At 39.6% G+C, this 24,659-nt stretch overlaps 1 protein-coding gene across 1 annotated transcript in view; it reads right to left on the reverse strand.

The window, feature by feature from the left end:
* LOC110450142 (CD9 antigen-like) overlaps window positions 1-14,170 on the reverse strand; it is a 35,747-nt gene extending 21,577 nt beyond the window's left edge. Inside the window, exon 1 of the mRNA XM_021497426.1 lies at window positions 13,733-14,170. Within this exon, the coding sequence (XP_021353101.1) occupies window positions 13,733-13,798 (66 nt within the window). The 5' untranslated portion in view covers window positions 13,799-14,170. The remainder of the gene's footprint in view (window positions 1-13,732) is intronic.
* Window positions 14,171-24,659: the final 10,489 nt, after the last annotated feature.

The following is a 24,659-nucleotide window of genomic DNA, read 5'->3' on the forward strand; positions in this document are numbered from 1 at the left end:
CGACGTCCCATTCCCTAAAACGACACACATGGTACTCGTCAAGTGAACCTCAGGGCCGTGGACCCGAACGGGCGGCATCCATAATATATTATCTGCACATGGCCATAAAATGCTGATATGCCATGTAAAGTGATATTTGCTTAATTGTAGCATGTTCCACACACATTTTCTGGGACACCTCGGCCTGCGGGGTCGTATACATGTGCAAAACAGCCGCGGGGTCTGAACACAGTCGAAAGGGTGTCAATACCATAGAAAACAACAATAACACTACATTAAACAGTGGAAGAGTACTTCGAGCATGTCTCTTATTAAAACGTTTTTTCGTAATTTGCATGCGTGTATTTGTATGTACATGTATTTCAACAGAAAAAATCAACCAGAATGTGTAGTTCTTGCTGATTTGTGTAATCAAGCATGTGCGTCAAAACACAGGGACCTCAGAATTTGCAATGGCTATATTTGGAGTAAGTTTAAATGTTTACGGAGTTTAGATCGACCTTCGGTAAAAATTCCACCCCAATGAGTATATATCGATCCCTAAAACATGTAACATTACTCTGAATATCTTCGTTAAGAGTCAAATAAAGCTTAAACAAATTACCAGGCCCCTGTGCGTCAAAACTATACTCCGATAAATGTTGTCTGTAATAGGATTTAACTGATCTAGTGTCCACCAGGAGGCGCCTTATGCTGCACGCGAGATTTGACACTTTTGTTATAAGACAATCACAAGAAAAAATGGACGGGCGATACATGTCCCGACCATTAATTTACAGGTGGACACAAAGTCGACATTTGTTTATGTTACAAACAATCGCCGACGCCTAGTGTCAAACAAAACCAGCCTCCGGCCGATAGATATAAATGACCGGACGTTCCAAAAGGATGATAATCTACGGAACCAACCTAGCGGTTATATCTCACAATATTACGTCATACAGGTGCGTGTACCTATCAAGGCTTTTAATAATAAGTACATGTATACCACACGGTGGTTGTTGGGAATTAATTAGTACGAACTGGCAATGATAGCCTTCAAATTGTACGCGTGGGTTGTGTATATACAATTTTCCACAGATGAACCTGTACGTACTTGTAGATCTAAATCAATATGAATACACTCGCATGCATGTACATGCATACGTAAACATGTCCTTCAACCCCTATCTAGAAATTACCTGTTCGATGTACATTTACCAAGTGTAAAATTAATGAAAGTACATTATGTACAGAAAATTATTTTCTATTTTATGAAATTTGTGAAACTAAATTCCTGTCTATGGGATTTTCGTTCTATGAAATCCTAGACGTTTCTTTATTTCTTTGAAGTAACTTTTTAAACGACCATATGATTTAAAATGAATAAAAATGCTAAAATATGATCAAACTAACATGAGGTTGATAACATTACTGTATACGAATAGGAACATGCGTGATTTGTACTCAAAGCGTAACGTTGTTGTGGGGATGGACGATTGTGGGGATTGGACGGTTGTGGGGATTGGACGGTTGTGGGGATTGGACGGTTGTTGGGATTGAGTGGGGGAATGGACGGTTGTGGGGATTGAACGGTTGTGGGGATGGACGATTGTGGGGATTGGACGGTTGTGGGGATGGACGGTTGTGGGGATTGGACGGTTGTGGGGATTGGACGGTTGTGGGGATTGAGTGGGGAATGAGTGGGGATTGGACGGTTGTGGGGATTGGACGGTTGTGGGGATTGAGTGGGGAATGAACGTTTGTGGGGATTGAGTGGGGAATGGACGGTTGTGGGGATTGAGAGGGGAATGGACGGTTGTGGGGATTGAGTGGGGAATGGACGGTTGTGTGGATTGAGTGGGGAATGGACGGTTGTGGGGATTGAGTGGGGAATGGACGGTTGTGGGGATTGAGTGGGGAATGGACGGTTGTGGGGATTGAGTGGGGAATGGACGGTTGTGGGGATTGAGTGGGGAATGGACGGTTGTGGGGATTGAGTGGGGGAATGGACGGTTGTGGGGATTGAGTGGGGGATGGACGGTTGTGGGGATTGAGTGGGGGAATGGACGGTTGTGGGGATTCAGTGGGGAATGGACGGTTGTGGGAATTGAGTGGGGAATGGACGGTTGGGGGGATTGAGTGGGGGAATGGACGGTTGTGGGGATTCAGTGGGGAATGGACGGTTGTGGGAATTGAGTGGGGGAATGGACGGTTGTGGGGATTGAGTGGGGAATGGACGGTTGTGGGGATTGAGTGGGGAATGGAAGGTTGTGGGGATTGAGTGAGGAATGGACGGTTGTGGGGATTGAGTTGGGAATGGACGGTTATGGGGATTGAGTGGGGAATGGACGGTTTTGGGGATTGAGTGGGGGAATGGACGTCCTCAGATGTGCTTTTTAAAGACAGTAGGTTGAATTATTTAAGTAGCTGGTTAAGTGAAAAAATGACTAAACCAGTATATTTCCCCTTTTAACACTACACTGTAAACATCGATACATTGTCCCTCATTTAACACTTTACACTAAAACCTCGATATAGTGTCCCTCATCTAACACTACAACTAAAACCTCGATATATTGTCCCTCATTTAAACACTACACACTAAAACCTCGATTTATTGTCCCTTTTCTAATACTACACACTAAAACCTCGATATATTGTCCCTCATTTAAACACTACACACTTAAACTGCGATACATCGTTTCTCATTTAACACTTCACAGTCAAACCTCGATATATTGTCCTCATCTAACACTTCACACTAAAACCTCGATATATTGCCCCCCATCTAACACTACACACTAAAACCTCGATATATTGCCCCTCATCTAACACTACACACTAAAACCTCGATATATTGCCCCTTATTTAACACTACACAGTAAATCTCGATATAATGTTCCCTCGTTTAATGTTTTTTTCGCTGACCGCCATTATATTTCAGGGTTCCTTTTTCTTCATTATTCCTTTATTACATTAATGTAGTATCCTTGGATATATAGCCGATCCTTTTTTATAGCGCCAACGCTTCTCTGGACAAAAGGTGACAGTATAACGAGGTTTTAGGTTACAATGCATATTACCTGTCATGCATTGCCTTAACACCACCCACGCATCCCACGTCTTCACGTCCTAACCAAGCAACAGGCACATCCATTATTTCAAATTACATGACACATGATGACAGGTATTACGTTAATACAACCCACAGCGCTTTGTAAGCCGTATTTAATCTAAATATTATGAACTAAAGTCAATGTTGATGTTTGTTATTATCCTGTTGGATTTTGGATTGTGCAAAATATCGGCGTTCGATGGTCCCACTTTCCATTCTGCCCCCCTCCCCCACAATTAGTTGGCCCAGGATACGGTCATGTGTTCTCTTAGGTTACTCTACGCTTTCAAATAACTGTACGGTGGGATGATCATATGTTCATATACATGTATTATGCTGATTTACTGCAATTTCACGCATGGGTGCAAACACTCACAGCCTATCCCACCAAAGCACATGATTTTATTCCGTAATCATGTTCAGATCATCAAAGAATTTATATACAAGTGAAAAACACTATCGAGAAAAAAAGAGGAATAGGAAAATATAAGGTATATACAGCTGTTCATGATTAAATACAATGATCAAAAGATTATGCTTGAGTTATAAATAATTACTTATGTAGCAATTTCGCAAAATGTCAATATTCACCAAATGACAGTCACTGTGCTGGATAGTTCCCACCGGAAGTTGATATTCCGCCATCTTTAATGTATTTTTTTCTCGTCACCTGACGTCATATCTCCAACGAAAAGTGCCTAGATACAAATTCCTCATTGGTCCCCCTTTCCTAGTTTTCTTATTAATTCCTTTACATGTCCTCCTTGATATTTTAACGCCAAAACTATCGCTGGACAAATGATGGCTCTGAGGAATGGTGGATATATGACGAGATTTTAGTGTTTATCCTTTATTTCTACATTTTTTGTTCTAAACCTCTGCAAGTCTGCAAGGAATGTTAACATTTAACCATAGTTAGTCTTGTCTCAAATTTATGTAGTGTTTTGATGTTGACACAATAGTTTTCTTTATTACGTTGTGTTTGGATTTAATGTCTGAAGTTGGCGCTGATTTTCGTCTGTCCATTCGGAGTCTATTGTCATTTGCATTTACTGAACAATTTATTGCAACTAAAAGACTATGCGACTATTAATCTACATGACTGTGGTTGTGAGCTGTAATTATGGAACTTAGATGATAAAACTACATGTACGAACACGTGACGTCACTATACGGCTGTGACTTCTAGACTGTGATTATGTGACCGAGACAGTGTGACTAAAATACATGATATGTTAATATCAAACTACATTAGCATAGGACTACGGGACCGTGTAACTTGGCTATAAGGTTTTTAGTAGGCGACTTTCGGAACCTTTCTGACTACGAGCATCTGAAAGAGATTTTTTTTTACTCTGTGGATCTAGATCTTATAAATAATAGTTCATACTTCACAAAGGTCTTATATTGGTAGACATCTTCAGTTCATATAATGAAGTGCAACTTGGCTAATCACATTGTACATGCTGACTTAGAGTAAAGTACAACTTGGCTAATCACATTGTACATGCTGACTTAGAGTGAAGTACAACTTGGTTAATCACATTGCACATGCTGACTTAGAGTGAAGTACAACTTGGCTAATCACATTGTACATGCTGACTTAGAGTGAAGTACAACTTGGCTAACCGCATTGTACATGCTGACTTAGAGTGAAGTACAACTTGGCTAATCACATTGTACATGCTGACTTAGAGTGAAGTACAACTTGGATAATCACATTGTACATGCTGACTTGGAGTGAAGTACAACTTGGCTAATCACATTGTACATGCTGACTTAGAGTGAAGTACAACTTGGCTAATCGCATTGTACATGCTGACTTAGAGTGAAGTACAACTTGGCTAATTACTTTGTACATGCTGACTTAGAGTGAAGTACAACTTGGCTAATCACATTGTACATGCTGACTTAGAGTGAAGTACAACTTGGCTAATCACATAGTACATGCTGACTTAGAGTGAAGTACAACTTGACTAATCACATTGTACATGCTGACTTCCATGAGGTCTGGTATCTACTCGATTATCCTCTTTACTTGGCGTTTATCACGTGCTAAATACGGTTCAATTCTCACAGCGGCAATAAAATCCGACGCGTGCCGAGTGCGCATGCAGGAAACACAATACAGCGATCAACATGTTTTGTTATCGGCTATTCCTGGCCAGCAATATACATTGCATTCTTGTTTTTTTATTAAGAAATAATGAATTACTGGATGATCAATATAATAAAGACGCACATTTTATGCTGTCGACAGATCACGATGTATGTATTTCTTAGTCATATGCATGTTAACAAGCAACTAAAGAAGTTATCTGCCCTTTGTGCTATCAGGCTTATGACCCAGCGTCATGCAGCTCTCAGATAAGTAATGCATGACGGGACAAAACAAAGCAGCTTCCCTGGTTATCCTGGCACTCATTGAACAAATCAATGATTCGTACTACCGAAGAAATTGTATCTGACGCTAGTCTTCGAGTCCAATCTAATATTCATGGCCTCATTTGGAGACTGGCGTCAGTGTAACTATGAGAGCCCTGACTCAGCCTTCATGGTACAATATACTATTAGCATCACGGAACATTGGTAATGCAGTATCAAGGCTACAGATAAAGTACACATTGATATTCATTTTCACTTTCGCTTTTTCCTGATTTGTGGGGTCGAGTCCTCTGCGACGATTTTCTTTTAAAAAATTCATTTTCATCAACTTATTTATAAGCTATATTAAAGAGCATGTGGCCTTTGTATCATAATCAAAAAGATACGATCTTTGACAGAAACTACAACTTCCCTTTAAAGGTATAATAAACAGCAAGACACTTGAAAGACAAGAATGTGAGCTGTGTTAAGTAGCTGAAGTGTTCGCACTTAAAATATACCGGAAATGAGCCGAAGTTAACTAAACACTGAGTGTGATGTGAAATACTTTTGAGGGTCTTCAACAAAAGAAAACTTTGTTATATTTTAATCGCATACAGAATAAATAGCAGGTCTGCATACGGTTTACTGATATATATATAACGTATCTTATATCTCATTTGTTGTTTTATAGATTTTTCAGGTACATAATTGTAGGTCCTCCGTAAAGTTTGAATGTAAAGAAAGCAATAAATTGACTCATTGATCGCATACTTGTCTGAGTGATCCTCGACTGAGCTATATCACTGTGCCGAGTTTTCAATACCCAGTGATTATCCTGAGAGGTTCAAGGTACAACGTCCCTTCTTAGGGGGTTGACTTTCTAGGTAGTTAGTTTTGCATCTGGAGCCCCCCTCCCCTGCACAGGCAGTGAATGTCCGTATCCCCCGCTGCTAGCGCACAATTTGCGTATCTACGGTAACCACACTCGCTAGGACATGAAGACGCGGTATAACGGTCCCCTCTGTTTATCATTTAGAATTACGTGTACACACACGTACACTCTCCACCAGAAAACAGAAAAGCAGATACAAAGTACATTATAGTTCAAAAGCATACCAAGTCACAACCCATCCGTCCGAAACACTCGCAAATAAATTGCATCATAAAACGACCTCCATTTGTCAGTTACCTGGGCAGTTTATGACGAGAAACCTCTGGTGTTTCACAGTCACCACATATTTATGTATTTATAAACCAAAACACATCAAAAACACGTTTCATTCTGGAATGTAATAATTTCAAATGAATAGTATTGATATGCAAATTGGTAGACATTAGGGTAGCTCTTTTAACACCGATAACCCCGATGACTTCGAGACATTTACTTTTAAAAACCTGACTAAAATAACATGTCTACTCGGAAAGGGATCGCTGCGTGATTGCAAGCTTTATTTATGTGAGTTGGATGTACGTGTGTAGTGAGGGGGCGAGGCAGGATACGTGTGTATGCACTCTATGCAGTGAGATCTAGACAGCAGACTGGTGGTTGAGAAATGGCATTAAGGATCACACGTAGCTCAATAGGATACGTGTACAATCTATTATGATTCATTTACAAAATACTTAAGAATTGATACCTGCAGTTTGAACATTAGTACTTCAATCTGTTGTTTGAACACTGATACATTGTAAATACTATAATCTGCTGTTTGAACATAAGAATTGATACATGTTTGTTTGTTTATGTTTAACGGCCCATAGACGGCTGTGGCCATTTAGGTATTTAAAATGTGTTGTTTGAGCACAAGAATTGATACCTATAGTTCAATCATAAATACTTATGTCTGTTGTTTGAAAATGTTTTTAAAGTAAACTTCTGATGTGTAAGACGACAGATGTGTGGTCTACATTTGAGAGTATCACTGTAGAATAGCCGGGCATTTAAAGCTAGGACTTTTATAGGTAGATACCCCTGTACACCACCCACCATTGTAACACACTCCGTGACGGCGGAGCTGTCCTTATTCTGTCAAATATCACGTTCCGCTCAACAGGGATATACATAACATACGCCATATACAGTAAGTATACAACGGCACTACACAGTGGCGATTGTAATATACAAAACGGCTCCTTAAAGCGACCTTATCATCAAGAAAAAAAACAGGTACCCGAAAGCGACAGAAAAAACCCATGATCTTGTATCTTTTTGCAAATGTAAAGCATTGGCAATTATCAAAACTAGTTGAATAGTTGGATGAAATCCAACAATAATGTGCAATGTACTTCGGAAACTGTTGTATCACTTCATTTATAGTTGATGGTGTCCCTTTAAGCCGACATGGCGATACAAAACCAATCTGTGATCCGCTTTCCTTGACGTTGATGTAAGAACCTCCTTATCCTATTTCTACTGATCATGAATTGTTTTGAAAAGTCCTAAGAGCTACATATAACCTTTGTTTAAAAAAGACAAAAATACAGTCGCAACACATACGCATATATCTACTTTAAATTTCTAGAAATAGCCATTTCATATTTAATATTCACGATAAGAGGAAGATTATTTCCCTATGTGCCGGTTAAAAAAGAAATATCGGCTTGTTAAACATACACTGTAAATATTTCATAAAAATTGGCCTTTTAGAGATAGAAAAAATCTGCCTCGTGCTTGTGACGTGCAGAAAACTTCAGTTTCCTCTGATCGAGCGAATCATGGTCATTTTATTGTAAATAAACATGAAACTTGTGAGTCCTGACTTTGAGGCTCATCATGTGCAGAAAGCCTTGGACAAGCACAGAGTTATTTAAGTGCTTTCAACTTTGACCTCGATTTTTGTTCTTTTTCTGGGATGTCGATGTCCTTACTCTCAGGCACATCCGTAATTAATTTATATCCTCGAATATTTGTAACCATGGTTACAGACAAGTGGTAACCCATAGTAACCACGGTTACAGACATGTGGTTACCCATAGTAACCATCGTTACAGACATGTGGTAACCCATAGTAACCATGGTTACAGACACATGTGGTAACCCCTAGCAACCATGGTTACAGACATGTGGTAACCCATAGTAACCATGGTTACAGACATGTGGTAACCCATAGGTACCACGGTTACAGACATGTGGTAACCCCTAGTAACCATGGTTACAGACATGTGGTAATGTGGTAACCCATAGTAACCATGGTTACAGACATGTGGTATCTCGGTCAGATTTCACTGCAAGGACGTGCACTGCTTGCTAACAAAAAGTACCACTACTTGTTTCCGATACATACCTGAAAATAGTCTTTTTTTGAAAAAATATTGTTTTAATTTGAAGTACTGTTAATATATCAAATGCACTAAAAACCTTCTTTTGTGTGAACAATTGATGTAGAAAGTTTAGCTTGCTTACCTACTCTAATGTTAGATACAAACCGAAGTTATAAACACAACAGTTATATTGGTTGACCTCATTATAGCGGTATTGTCCACCAATATACAGTGTTGTTTTAAGTATTTTTATAAACAAAATATCAACCATAAACTACAAACAACGTTTATATATAATGGCAATTACTTAGCTTATGGATAGTGTTTGCTTGGCCTAGTATTTGGACATCCTCGCATTCGACACTAATGAACATAAAAGCGTGAAATGAAAATCACGCTGTAGAAAGGCTGGGTGAGCTATCAGTGTGTACGATACTGTGAAATAAGGGCCGGACACAATCTATGTAAATATGTGATATGTGGTGTGTTACGTATATGTGGGCTGACATTCTCGACATTCCTGCAGCTATGACGAAAGTTTATGTAATATTAATGAGATTGTAATTTGGCGGAACACTCTTATCAACTTTTGTAATCTCAGCTGGTACAGTACTAATAACTGGTGATTTCTGTAATGCACTGGCTAAACGCTATCGGTTTTCATCAGTTCTTATGTTACATGTGTGTTTCTTTACTGTTTGTGTATATCTAGCACATGTCCATGTGTCTGTCTGCTTCATATATGTCCAAACACGTAGACACACACAGTGACATGTCAGTGTTTATCTGTATGTGTGCCACATGTGCATCCTGACACATATACATGTACCCGCACCCCTGTGACGGTTATTATGCTTGTACATGTTTTGCCTATGAGCCGTACGGTTTAAAGCTAATAAAAATACAATTCAAAAGACAGTGTTGTGTGCCAGCCACCTGTTGGGATCAGACAGATACAAAGCATATTGAAGACATCATCCAATCATTATGATTCACGCATGGAAGCCAATACCCGCCAAAATCCAATTAAAACGAAAAAAGGGGCCAGATTTAGCTTTCATGAAACAGAGCAGTCAGGCGTGCCATGTTCTACACCTTTTCCGTGTATGAGATTATCCCTGACTAAGACCCTCGTACTTATCACCTTCTTTCATGTGTGAGTGTTTCCCCAACTAGGACCCGAATTCCTCTAACCGATCCCCTATAACAGAGTATCCCTTGGGAACTAGGACTAAAGTTATCATTCCTTTTATCCTATACAAGTGGAGAAGTTGAAGAAACCCTCACTCATCACCTCTCCCCTATATGAGATTATCACTGACTAACACCCTTCACTCATCTTCTCTCCCCTATATGAGATTATCACTGACTAGCACTCCCTCACTCATCACCTCCCCCTATATGAGATTATCCCTGACTAGCACCCCTCACTCATCACTTCTTCCCTTTATGAGATTATCCATGTCTAGCGCCCCCTCACTCATCACCTCCCCCTATACGAGATTATCCCTGACTAGCACCCCTCACTCATCACCTCTCCCCTATATGAGATTATCCCTGACTAGCACCCCTCACTCATCATCTCTCCTCTATATGAGATTATCCCTGACTAGCACCCCTCACTCATCACCTCTCCCCTATATGAGATTATCACTGACTAGCACACCTCACTCATCACCTCTCCCCTATATGAGATTATCCCTGACTAGCACTCCCTCACTCATCACCTCCCCCTATACGAGATTAACCCTGACTAGCACTCCCCACACATCACCTCTCCCCTATATATAAGATTATCCCTGACTAGCACTCCCTCACTCATCACCTCCACCTATACGAGATTAACCCTGACTAGCACTCCCTCACTCATCACCTCTCCCCTATATATGAGATTATCCCTGACTAGCACCCCCTCACTCATCACCTCTCCCCTACATGTATATGAGATTAACCCTGAATAGCACTCCCTCACTCATCACCTCTCCCCTTTATATGAGATTATCCCTGACTAGAACTCCCTCACTCATCACCTCTCCCCTTTATATGAGATTATCCCTGACTAGCCCCCCCTCACTCATCACCTCCCCCCTATATGAGATTATCCCTGACTAGTACTCCCTCACTCATCCCCTCTCCCCTATATATGAGATTATCCCTAACTAGCACCCCCTCACTCATCACCTCCCCCTATATATGAGATTATCCCTGACTAGTACTCCCTCACTCATCACCTCTCCCCTATATGAGATTAACCCTGACTAGCACTCACTCACTCATCACCTCTCCCCTATATGAGATTAACACTGACTAGCACACCTCACTCATCACCTCTCCCCTACATGTAAATGAGATTACCCCTGACTAGCACTCCCTCACTCATTACCTCTCCCCTATATGAGATTATCCCTGACTAGCACTCCCTCACTCATCCCCTCTCCCCTACATGTATATGAGATTAACCCTGACTAGCACTCCCTCACTCATCACCTCTCCCCTATATGAGATTAACACTGACTAGCACACCTCACTCATCACCTCTCCCCTACATGTATATGAGATTAACCCTGACTAGCACTCCCTCACTCATCCCCTCTCCCCTACATGTATATGAGATTAACCCTGACTAGCACTCCCTCACTCATCACCTCTCCCCTATATGAGATTATCCCTAACTAGCACTCCCTCACTCATCACCTCTCCACTATATGAGATTATCCCTGACTAGCACTCCCTCCCTCATCACCTCTCCCCTATATGAGATTATCCCTGACTAGCACCCCCTCACTCATCCCCTCTCCCCTATATGAGATTATCCCTGACTAGCCTATATGAGATTATCCCTGACTAGCACCCCTCACTCATCACCTCTCCCCTATATGAGATTATCCCTAACTAGGACCCGTTCACTCATCACCTCTCCCCTATATGAGATTATCCCTAACTAGGACCCGTTCACTCATCACCTCTCCCCTATATGAGATTATCCCTGGCTAGCACCCCCTCACTCATCACCTCTCCCCTATATGAGATTATCCCTGACTGGCACACCTCACTCATCACATCAGGACGTGTGTCAGACATGTGTGATTGTTATTTAAATAACACCTTTTTACGTGTTCAAATTCTTTACACAGATCCCACGTCCAACATTCTAATGCAGACTTCTCACATCGCCCAGCAGTACAAACAAAGTGTGGGTTTGTGCCTCGGGTTTGACTCAGAAGACGCCGATGCTATTCCCAGTCATAGCTTGTATTTATATTAATAGACTATAGTGGTGGCATGCCTTGCCAAACAAGAGGCCCAAGGGCCGAATCGCCCACCTGGTTTGCGCTTGAGACTTCCTTTGATTTCTTATTCAAGTGAACCATTTTTTATGCGCAAACCTCGTCTATGACAAATAGGAAATAACACTGTAGACTAGCAATTGTAGAAACATCTCATTGTATCAAACAGGAGCGTAACACTAGTCTTTAAAAGTCAGCATACATGTATTTTGCTTGGACGCAAAGGTATGTACATCCGGCATACACCGAGGCATTTACATATTTATACACAGGGGCGTGTCTGTATGTGTTGGGACATAAGTGTTGAAATAAACAGATGTGGAGAGTTTAATTCAGATTTTTATAATTGCACGTTCATTGATGGTTTAATTCTGATTTTTATAATTGCACAACTATGATCCCAATGGTTAACCAAAAAACAGCCAATATACTATAACATATAACAGACGTAACCTGTTTAAAAAATAATGTTTAATTAAAACTCAGGTGCACGACTAGGCCCGTTTATACCCAGTACCCAGAATTTTAATATCTTACGTATAAGTAGGCATATACGGGGACAAACATGTGTGTGTGATGCATGGAAATCACAGGTGATGTATGCGTTCTTATTTGACATATTCCTATAGCAAAGTATTTTGTTAAAACGATTTCCGTCAAATCGATCCCATCGAAATTCACTGTTCATTTATAAAACAATGTCACTCCCTTTAAGATTTGCTAGTGAAATCGAACGCTATCAGACTGTATGTAATATATTCGGTACCCCGTGTGGAGCCCCGTGTACCATTTCCATCAATATTGGAGTGCCTCGAGCTCCCCACCGGAGGGGGTTATTTATAGGCCAGAGGCCACCGAGTGACAGCGGTTTAACGTCTACATAAACACACGTCCTCTATATTGCCGAAACACCGACAAAGTTGAAATATGTAATCTGTAGCGATATGTTGTCATTAATCAGCTTTGGAGGGTTTATTAAGGAATGAGTATACATACATCGCCAGAGTACATAACTCCTGCCTCCTCAAACAACACAGAGCCGTTTTATATGTGCTGGGATTAAAGCTTAGCTGCCCATGTACACTGACGGCTATCTCCCTACAGATCTGATCCCTTCAACCGTACCGTTATATCCTTGAGCACATCATAAATACTAAGCGTCCCACACCTCGTGTTGCACAGCTACTACAAACGCGAGGCTCAGAATCGCCCCGAGCGCGTACATTGTCCCTACAATCTATAGGCCTTCACTTATCTAAAGCGAGTCGACGCTGGTGAAGCAACCATGTACACACTTTACATGTATATAACCGAAGTGTTTTTGGACGACTAAGACCAGATCTGATCGACTAGCTCATGTTAGAGCGATATAACCGCGCTGTTTTGGCGGGTAAATAGGGTAGTAGCTGGGTCAATAAACACTGCGCCCATTGACGAGTGTCAAATATTACCAGAGTATGCTCCGTGGTAGCGAGACACCTAAGGTTTGTTGGTGTGTTTGTTTGCCGTTGTGCATGAACCATGCGCGTTTGTTATGATTCTTCTGATATGCTATGTAATCGGTAAAGCTATCCTTTTCCACACGCTAGTCGAGAGCTTGGGGGAACGGATCGGTGCATAGACTACATTAGCCCACTAAACAACCATAACACCAGGCTCCTAAATCCAGACCTGTCGCCTGTTATGCTCAGATTTAGCAGACTACGAAAATTCTACTTACCCAAAACAGAAAGTTGAATGCAAACATCAAATACTTGATGCAAGTATGACAGCTTCCTAACGCCATTGCTGCAGGTAGTATGCTTCAACTGAGTGGCAGAGTAAAAACACAGTAACAATCCACACACGGAAATATTAAGATCCTTCTTTTCACAGCGAGCGTGTATCACAATATACCTGGGTCGTCCTTGCTAGTCGATAGTCGTTCCTACACACTACACTGTTGAGTCGGGACTGTTCACGCATCAATGGGAATGTACCGCGCTAGGCTAGATCATGTAGGCCCGCTGTTTGTTGTTTGTCCAACACAACGTCACGCTCAAGGCCCACTCGATACAAGTCTTTACCACTAAATCCAATCTCTGTACTGTTGCTGAGGATATTTGCGGTAACGTGATTCATACACTGCACAGAGACCTGATGCAGTATCTTTCAAGCACAATGTCTTGACTATGGCACAGTCTGGCCAGGTTTCCTCAATATTCACTCTAGATAAAGACAAGGTTTATATCTCACCGACAAACCACTTATCAAATTTAAAGTGGTCTGCATAGAAGTTGCATTAGTAATGAAAGAAGAACAATCGATTTTAATAATGAATTGATTCATTATTTAACAGGTCGTTTTTCACAGAAGAGACACGGTTGTGTAGGCGTATTGATATGTAACTTGCACTTACGCTAAGGTCACACTCTGATGAACCTTTTTGAACCATGTAATATTAAAAATTAAAAAAGAAGATCACCCCCAACCTGAAGTAACAATCGTGTTCCAACTGAATAGACTCCCAGCCTATAACGAAATATCGAAAAACTGGAGCTGTACCACCAAACCGCACATTAAACTATAGCTTTGCGTACATAGGTGTTACAGAAGTAACGAAATCGATTTTTATTAAAGAAAGTAGTATTTCATTATTAATAAGGTCGTTACTCTCCGACCTGCGTGGGTAGTTCGATGTTTAGTATAACTGCCACATCTATTTTAGTTGTACCGATTTGTTGACAATAACCACTATTTCTAACCATGAAATATTGATTTTCAAAAAGGAACAGCTCCAACATGAAATACTAATCGAAAACTTTTACATTTGAGCAGAATTATTCTACTCTGCTGCAGCACATTCTTTAAAGTATCGAGACGACTGTAACAATATCGCGGATGTACACTGTATGGACGTAATTTCTGCTACAACATTTCTATCAATATATACCATGCTTTAAATAGACACAACTCCGGTTTGGGATGACCATGTCGAGTTCGCAATAGCATTATGTCTACTATCATGTCATGTCAAATTGTACAAGGACTGTTTCTATGTTTTCAAAACATTAACGTATCAGGCAGAGTCAATATCTCTTGCGCCCGATGCCATAACAACCGAAGGAAGAATCTGATATAATTCCATTTGTACATTTTCCTCCCACCAAAATCTAATGTTTACTATGTTTGATGTCGCCAAAGTCGACAAAAAACAAGTATTGAGGGGACAAACCACACGGAACACACATAAACATTGTTTAGAATCAAAAGCATGCTCTGGAAAGGGAGGGACTTGACATAAACATTGTTTATAATCAAAAACAGGCTCTGGAAAGGGAGGGCCTTGACATAAACATTGTTTAGAATCAAAAACATGCTCTGGAAAGGGAGGGACTTGACACAAACATGGCAAGTCTTTCAATTTCACTTTAGATGTATCAACTGTGTGTTGTCTTTAAATAATGATAAAGGAAATTATCGATCACGTTGATGGTTTATACCATGCTGAACTTAAATCAAGGACAAGGAACACTCTTCCACATCACCCAGTTTCCTCGAACTTTACTGACAAGATAATCATAAGGGACGGATTGTTATCAGCTGTACGATAAACATGACTATTTCGATTTTCCTATTGTAACTTTTCCCTTTCTCGACTGTAAAATTCATGCTTCCTCAACCTACGAAGTAACTTGTTGTGCAGTTGATTCGATAATCAAGATCTTGGCCAAATACCATATCGACTGCTGACGGCAAACTAACTCAGGGTTGGTGGCGATACAAGCTGATGAGTTTTATTGACATGTTTTAAGGTCTCCATCACCTCATTGGGATACATGTTTTTACATTGTGTGATATGGAAGTCGATGTTTTGGATTTATTTCACTGGTGTCCCTTGTTTTGTCGTTGGCACTGCCAAGGCATGTAACGTTACTTAGATTTGACAGAGATTTACCGGATGTCGTCCATCAAGCAGAAGGCGGAACACACAGTCATATTCTAAAAGTGGTTTTCAACGGTGTTCATGTAAATGTTTCCTTCTGTTATATTTCGCCCTGTTTTGTATCAATTTCGAGTTCGATTAATGGTTTTATTGACACTTAAGTCATCTCTTGTTGTTTTCCATTTATAAGAAGAGTATGGACTAATAGTTATTTGTAACGCATCTGTCATTTTGAATCTGATCGCGAATTTACCACTCCAGTGGTGAAAATGCATTTGAGCACATACTATGAAAATATGTTCGAATTTAGTTTGTTATTTCCTTGATATCATTAAGATCAAATAGCGTGTTATGTCAAAAACCAAAACCAACCCACACGCCAACACTATACTGTGACATTGTGTAGAGTTCATGAATTAAATAACCTTAGAAATAAGACTCACAATAAACCATTAACATGTTTGTAATTATTTATTATAGTTTCTTCTGGTTAATCGTGCAACCACAAATCCGGTTGTCCTAAAATGCAGCCTCTGTTTGAGGGAATATATTGACCTTATCTTACACATTAGTGTCGCAATCATCCAGCCAAATCACAATCTAACAATTTCTACTTTGAACGAAATTGTCATATTATTGAAGTTTTATAATTAACTTACAATTGCAATCCTTTATGGTATAAACTGTCTGCGTGGGGTCTTTTTACGTCGTGTTCTAATCAAATTGTTTACAAGGGTTCGTCTACTGTAAAAGTTCTAAGGAAACAGGGCTTGATTGTAAATGGTAATAATTATGTTGGAACATAAAATCATCTTTAAATGCTTTTCATCAAATGGTTGCATTTTTGTTGTTGTCAATGTTTAGTTTTTAATACTTTGTCAATGGTAATAGTTGGACTTTTGTCGATGGTTATATTTTAAAATATTACTCGTCATAAGTTATATTTTTTGGCAAAGGATGTAATTTCGGATTTAATTAATTGTGTTATTTTTTTTGTACTGAATGGTGTGCTTCAGTATTTTTTTTGTTCTTTTTGACGAATATTCCTTTCCAATTTTCACAAGTATTACAAATTCTTAATGTATAGTGCGAATTCCCAACGTTAGAACTCTGGGATGGCTGTAACAACAATTATTAAAAAACTAGAAATATGTCAAAATGATATGAAAGTCACCCAATCTCCTGTATGATTATTTTCAGTATAATAAATCATTAACCAAGCTACAACTGACATATTTCCACCTGTCAATCAAAATGATCTAACAATGACCGGATATGCATACATGCTGTTTAGGTAACCATGCCAATCTACTAGGATATAATAAGAAAGCATGTGGTTGATTTACTTGAAGAAAATGTTCCATGTTTTATGACCATAAAACATAAACAGTGCAAAAAAAAATCATTTTTTTAAAATTTTTTATTTGTGTGACATTCCCTGGCCTTCTGCATCCAAATTTCAAGGCCTTCCACATTCAAACATGCCAAACTGCCAGGATGAGATATTTCATCTGTTAAAAAAAAAAAAAAAAAATGATATAAGAGAACTGAACATGCATATTGGAGCAAATCATTTTCACCAAAACTAAAGGTTGATAATTAAGGAATTTCCAATCCCTATCACTAGTTTGTACTGGTATTGTATTTGTTGCTATTTAACTCCATAGTATCAGTTGATTATTCTCAGTAAAAATAACCAGCTATATTTCGTTACTACGTGACCTGCTGGATACAACACAAAGCTATTTTAAGCGTTTGGCCATCGTCTGTAAACTGACACAAAAATTACCGGAAGTTCGTCCGGAAAACATGAGAATCAATCACTGGTTAAAAAACACGCATAAATATGCAGTTTTGCTTAATACACTTTTTATCTTGCTCAAAATGAATCCATACCTGAAACAAGTCCACTGACATGAAGTTTAGAAATTAAACCAACTAATTGTAATGACTTACAGTGTATTGCTGCAATACCTAATTGGGATATTTAGTGTGGTCATGGTTTATTAAAGCATGTATAGACTATAGGGGTGTAACAATGTATCGGAAAACCAGTATATCGCAATACACAGGCCATATCGTACATGGGTCTATCATAATGCGAAGCAGATAATAAAATATTGCTGAATCGCAACATGTTCTAACAGTCAAATAGATATGCTAATAACCATAAGCCAGGCTATTACTAGCATACAATTCAATACAAATGTATCACACAAATGATCTCAGATTTAATGACAGCATTTTGACACCCATGAAGCCCAATTATCAGAAAAAAATACCAATTTTTCCTATGAAAATATATTACGACACTATCGCAATATTTTCCTTCTGTATAGCAATATATTCCGGTAAGCTCAACCAACAGGGGCTTGTATAGACTTATATGATAAAATTATCTAGAAATACCTATATATATACGTATTTCTAGCTAATATGTATCAAACAAGTCAATACAAGTCCTTGTGCTTAACCTGTATTATTACACCTACGATACCTTCAACCTGCAGGGGGAAGTGGAGAAACTAAAGAGAAATGTTTTATGTTACAGATAGAACGATCAGTGATCTTAGGAAATATTATGAAAGGAGCCATGATTTGCAGAAAGAGCTGTTGATAGGGTTATACCGCAATACCCTCAATTTTGTTGACATCCCTAAATTAGACTGGATCTTTGTTGGTTGATTTCATAGAAAAGAAATATATACATGCACAACAGTGCTGTTAAACACATTTGTCCTTACGTTTTGATAGGACACTGACAGGAATATTATTGGCAATAGCGATATACATAAATATGACAATGTCGTGTTTTGCCGTGGTGACCACGTGGAACTGTACCGGCAAAACATGATACCTCGTGGTCACCACTGCCACACCGCAGAAACGATTACTTTCATTAAACGGTGTCGAGCGCTTTTATTATAAATTCTGAATATGGCGAATTATGAACTACTTACCTTACATGACCCTGCACTCTTCCGGTTTTCCATTTCAAGTTCTGCCGTAAAGTGTTATGTCGTAAAGTGTTCCAAAGTTGTAAACGTTGTCATGCGGAATATGAATGTTGATGAAATATTTGTTTGAATGATGGCGCATTTATTTATGACCTATCACCCTTTGAAATTATTATTTGACGACTGAAAATGGTATGTAAATTAAAAAAATAAAGCAATTTCCATAAATGTCGTAAACTTTTTACTTTCGACGAACTTGATTCAGGCGTGCCGGTTACCGCCGGGAAGGCGGCACCTACCTACTGATTACGTATGTCCCTTAGTCCCGCATGTTCGGCACCTGCCGTTCGATGAGAAGTATCGCCGGACTGCAGAGAAATGCAAAGCGATACAAAATGTTATTTGTGTCCGCCAAATTTCGCGTATGCTTAAATGTAGTTTGCTGGCGGCAAGCACAAACCCGGCATGTCAACTCAAGTTTGCCCTTTTGCTGGGTGACGTTTTCTTTTGTCACTGCGTGAATAGATGATAGAAAAAGAGACGTTATTGAGCTTTTCTACCTGAACTTTTTATTACAAAATTTATATTGGTTTAAAAAGAAATTTTACCAATATAATCGTTGGTCAGACATAAAAATCTCAATCGATCGATAGCAATATATAATATAACAGTCTACCCCTTCGGGAACCTCAAAGGTGACTGATTCAAATTCAGAACGCCTTTTGGTTGTATGTTAGATCTATTCCTAAATCGATATCTGAGTTATCCAAAGGCTTGTAATTAGCGACAGAAGCAAACACACGAAAGCCGAAAACAGTGGTCAGCAACAGAGGTCAAAATCTGGGACTGAAACCAAAATTAATAGTCCCCGCTGGATTTCCCCAAGGGGTGACTAAAAAGAGAAAAATTACAAAACTACAGCAGCAAGAGTAGTTACCGGTCTTCCATCATTTGCAGGTAGACAATCTTTATATGCTGAAATAGGTGAGAAAAGCTTTCATTCATTTATTCATTCTTATCTTTATTTCTCCAAACATGAAGAGTTATATGAAATACATATTTAAATAAACAAAAGATATAAGAAAATTAATACAATTACAAAAAAAAAAGAATAATGACTGAAAAAATAAGCTGATTGAATTATCGTACATGGGCTTATACATTTAACGATTGCATTGCCTTCAACCAGTATAATCCAAAAACGGGTAATTTACAGGAACTCATATATTATTGGAAGGAAGAGCAGAAGCTTTCTCTGCAAAAATGCAACAGTCTCATACAAAAGACAAGAAAAGATCGTCGTCTTCTCCAAAAAAGAACTCGAAAAAGATCAGGAGGAGAACCAAGAAACGTTGCTATTTGAATACCCCGACTCGCCTGGTCCAATGCAACGTAAACATCGTTGATAATTTTGGAGATGTTATTGCATAAAGCTAACACTTCTTCGCCAGAGCAGTCCAAGATACATTGTGCTACACGCACATTGCATTGTGCACATGCTATTTCACAATCTGGAGAAAGAATCCAGAGCTTTACGTTTAGATAAAAACCAAAAAGTCGAAGGACAGATATCTTATTGCAGATACATAAATCTAGAAAAGTTTCAGCTGAGAAGGAGGCACCGCCTCCACTCATAAGTGTAATTACGAATTACAACACCCTTCATTAGACGTTTCCAAGATTGTTTAGCAGAAAGAAAAAAATCCTTTTTGTAAGAAGGCCAACAATACATCATCATATTTATGAACGATTTTCCAAACATCTGATACAAAACCTTTTCCACCTGGAAAAATTCAAAAATATGTGTGAAAATAACGAAACCATACAAATTCTCTCTACAATAAATCGTTTATCTAGTCTACATTAGGCTGCAAAAAAGGGAAGTTTGGCTAATTCAACCTCGAGGTAAATTGAGGTAAGGCCTAATATGCTGGGAGCGATATCTGATCGTGTGCGACAGGGAAAACTTTGAATGAGCTTTGCTCATAAGTGATGTACGGTTTCAATACGAGGCAAATCAGTTTCTGTTAGAGAAAACCAAAGTTCACAGCCAAAGAGGCTTCTAGGCAAAACTATAGACCTTTATAACTTTCCACCTGTCATTAGATTGATTCCAGTACAGAAAAGGTTACTATGGAGTAGGGCAAAACATTGACTACGTAGCTTGTTAGCAATCTCATTCATGTCTGGACGGCCAGGTTTGTAGTTGTTTAAGAAGATGCCGACGTGTTTTGTCCAAACGACTGCTGAGACATCTTCATTGCCGAGAAAACAAATCCGGGTCGTCTTTGAGGAAGCATTTTTACCTTCATTAAAGACAATCACAACAGACTTAGACGCATTGTATTTGAATCTCCATTTACAGCTGTAAGTGTAGCAGATATCCATGAGATTGTCCAAACCACGTTTACAAAAACAACGTAATATCGTCAGCTTGAGTTGGGCAAGTTACATAACGTCTTGAATAACAAATGAATACTTTGCAGCGCACAAATCATTTAACAAATCATTGATAAAGACTGTAATAACCAAGGGGAGATAATGCTTCCTTGACGCGTACCTTGGCAGACTTTGAATCAATCGGAAACGAAACCTTGGTGCAAAACAGCACTAAACATATTTTCATATACAGAAGCAAACTATGATTGTACTTTGGTTTAATGCCGATGCTGGCGAGTTTAAAAAATAGACCATTATACCATACGCAGTCAAATGCTTTGGCACCATCTAGGAAGCAAGCAAACAATTTACTGTTATTGTCACAAGCATACGAAACAGACTCGTGCACTAAGTAAGAAGCTATCGTTTTACTGACGTTCTTTCGAAAACCGTTTTTGTAACGGATTAATGTTGAATACAGTCGCACAAGTAGTAATGTTTCAAATACTTTTAAAATAACAGGTAGTAAGGAAATGGCACGATAACCATTGGGATCACCCTTAGGTTTGTTGTGACCTTTATACAGTGTACAAATCAGACCTTTTGCAAGCAGTGGTGGAACATCCTCTAACCTGTGGAATGCGTTAGATAAAACACATAGACAGTTGTATAAGGTGTCGTTAGCATATATCAAGTGTTCATAAACAATATGATCATGCCCAGGTGCTTTGCCCTCAGGGAGTTGTTTTGCAGATGCACTTGACCTCATTTAAAGAAAAATTATCAAAGCAATCGTATTCAGATTCATGACTCGATAATTGCTTTAAATTGTGCATCAAAATCTTCACTAGCGGTTTCGGAATAAATATCTGCAAAATACTTTCCCCGGTGGAGGGTTAGGCGAGCAGGATCTCTGATAGTGTCAGTACAACGTTTTCTAACAAGAGACCAGAAAGTCTTTTGATTGACATCAACACAGCTTTCAATTTCGTTGTTTAAGTCTACAATGTGATCACTGAAATCTGTCTACGTCTTTTCCTAAATAAGCGTTTCGCATCTTTGTAGTTTCGAAATGTGTCCGAATCCGTGTCACGCGGTCGAGCTTTAGAGACCCAAACCTGACGACATCTCCACATGTTTTAATGAAGATCTTTGAGTTGTTTTGCAAAATGTTGCGGCAAGGTACATTCTGATGATTAAAGTAAACATGTCACAAGCTCGCGTGACTATTTATCAACTTCATCTTTAGTATTAAGACTCAGTAAGGTATTCAAAGAGGAACCTCTGATACGTGCAACAAGATCGTCCCGGTAGTTGTCAACATTTTTGGAGGCTCCCGCGGCGATCCACTCAAATGAAATGCTTGTGTTTATCACAATAATTTTCACCAGAAACCGAATCAGGGAAAACCAGTTCACATACCAACGACCTTTGGTTTGACACGTCAAGATAATCGCCATCCAAAAAGGAACATTTACTCACGAGGTCTAATTTAGAAGAGTTGATAACAATATGATCTAAAAGGGAAAAGGGATTATTTTCAGAATGAACATATCAATGTAATGGACCTTTAAAGACTGTAAACGGTCAAGGCAATTTTGAAGACGCCTGCCGCGTTGGTCTTGATAACCTTGAATACGCGATCCATGTAAACTGGCATTAAAATCCCCCATGACAATTACAGATTCATACAGGAAAAAAACCTTTCACAGATCGTCAAGCTTTTGGATGTTTTCATAATATAAGTCCTTGTCATATCTTGATGTAGGAAAATAAACATGGAGTGTTTCAACATCCAGGACGAGTTTGATAATGGCAATCATGTCATCATTAGAATCCACTATCGAAACGCGATCATTAAGTCTCTTATGCCATTATCAGGGCGACCCCTCCTTTTCGAGATCGATGATCAGCTAGTGGATGTAAGGAAAGGTCTGCAATCGCTTAGGAGTTATAGTTCTGGTGAATACTTTTGAATAGATGTAGGTTTTCTTCGAAATGCCAGTGTTCCGTTATTCCACAAATGTCAACGCGTTCCCTGTTTAATGTTTCGTGAATATGACAGGCAGCCGACATAATGCCAGTTCCGTTCCACGACAAGAAGCGAATGTTCGACATAGCATGGAGGAGGATATGCAATAACAGGAGAAGATCGGCCAATCTATTGATCTCACCATCGAGCTTAGAGGCATTATCGTTACCGTAGAACCGGTTATTAGAGACCCATTTCCGGCATCGGATACCCTTTGGTCGAAAGTGTTCCTTATTCGTTTTGGTGATATCCGATGAAATGACGTTAACCCGTGCAGAGACGCAAAGATTCCGTTTGCTCAAAGGAGACGAACAAATGTGGCATTGACCCCGCGAGTTGGAAGGTAAAATCTGATATCTGTGGAGGGAGTAGTCGGTGATGGTAGGCCTTTCTCCTTGGGAGGTAAGTTGAAGCTATCATGGACGAATTCCTCAAACTTTGTTAACTGGGACCCACGTTTTTCTGCAACAACTCTAACGGCAAAGTCTGCTGTTTGCTTAGCCTTTCCTGTGACATTTTTTTATGTCTGACTCAACTTGCCGCATGCGCGATTTCAGAGATGACACCCCGCTTACAGCAGAGGACGCGTTGGATATAGCTGTTTGTACGTCACACTCAAAAGCGGCAAGTTGTCCGTTTATATCACGAACGTCGTTGTGAATGGCTGATGCTACCAAAGCGGTCATCGTTAAGACGCGAAATTCCACAAATATTGCCGTCGATCGACTTTGAAACGTTAGTGATTTCCATGGCTGTCGACAGCCTGACTTTCTCTCGAGACACCCAGTTTTGAAGCAAGGATGTAGATACTGTCGACAAAATACGACTGGGGAACTGTTTTTGAATGGTCAATATCGAAGACTTTATCAATAGTCTCACATGCCTGACATATCTTGGTCCAATTTCTTTTGAAGCTCCACCGCCGAGTCTATACGGAGTTTTGAGGTCTCTCTCGATTCATGGAGTATTGTGCGAAGGTTCACTAGCACCAGCTTAAGAGAATCAAACTCGGAGCGGGAGACGGGGCAGACTCGTCCATAATGTTGCCCGAGCAGTCCAAGACTGAGGTGTCAAGCTGCCTATTTGTTCCAGTAAGTATTTGCGAAGAGAAGATATCTGCTATCTTGCTTTCATGCTCACCGTCTATAAATTGTTGTAAAGCATAGCAGTCTTTCGCATACTTCTTATAGGCAGGGCAACCCTCGTCCTTTGCGCGGTCGAAAAGACAGCCCGATACCAGGTAATTTTATCATCCGAGTTAGTGGCAATATCAACTAGCTGGGCTGTGTACTCATTTTTTGGAAGCTTGAATAAGGAATTGTCAAAAGACGTTGCAGTAAGGTTCGGTCACGTG

Source organism: Mizuhopecten yessoensis, unplaced genomic scaffold, assembly GCF_002113885.1.
Source record: "Mizuhopecten yessoensis strain PY_sf001 unplaced genomic scaffold, ASM211388v2 scaffold4999.3, whole genome shotgun sequence".
Taxonomy (NCBI): domain Eukaryota; kingdom Metazoa; phylum Mollusca; class Bivalvia; order Pectinida; family Pectinidae; genus Mizuhopecten; species Mizuhopecten yessoensis.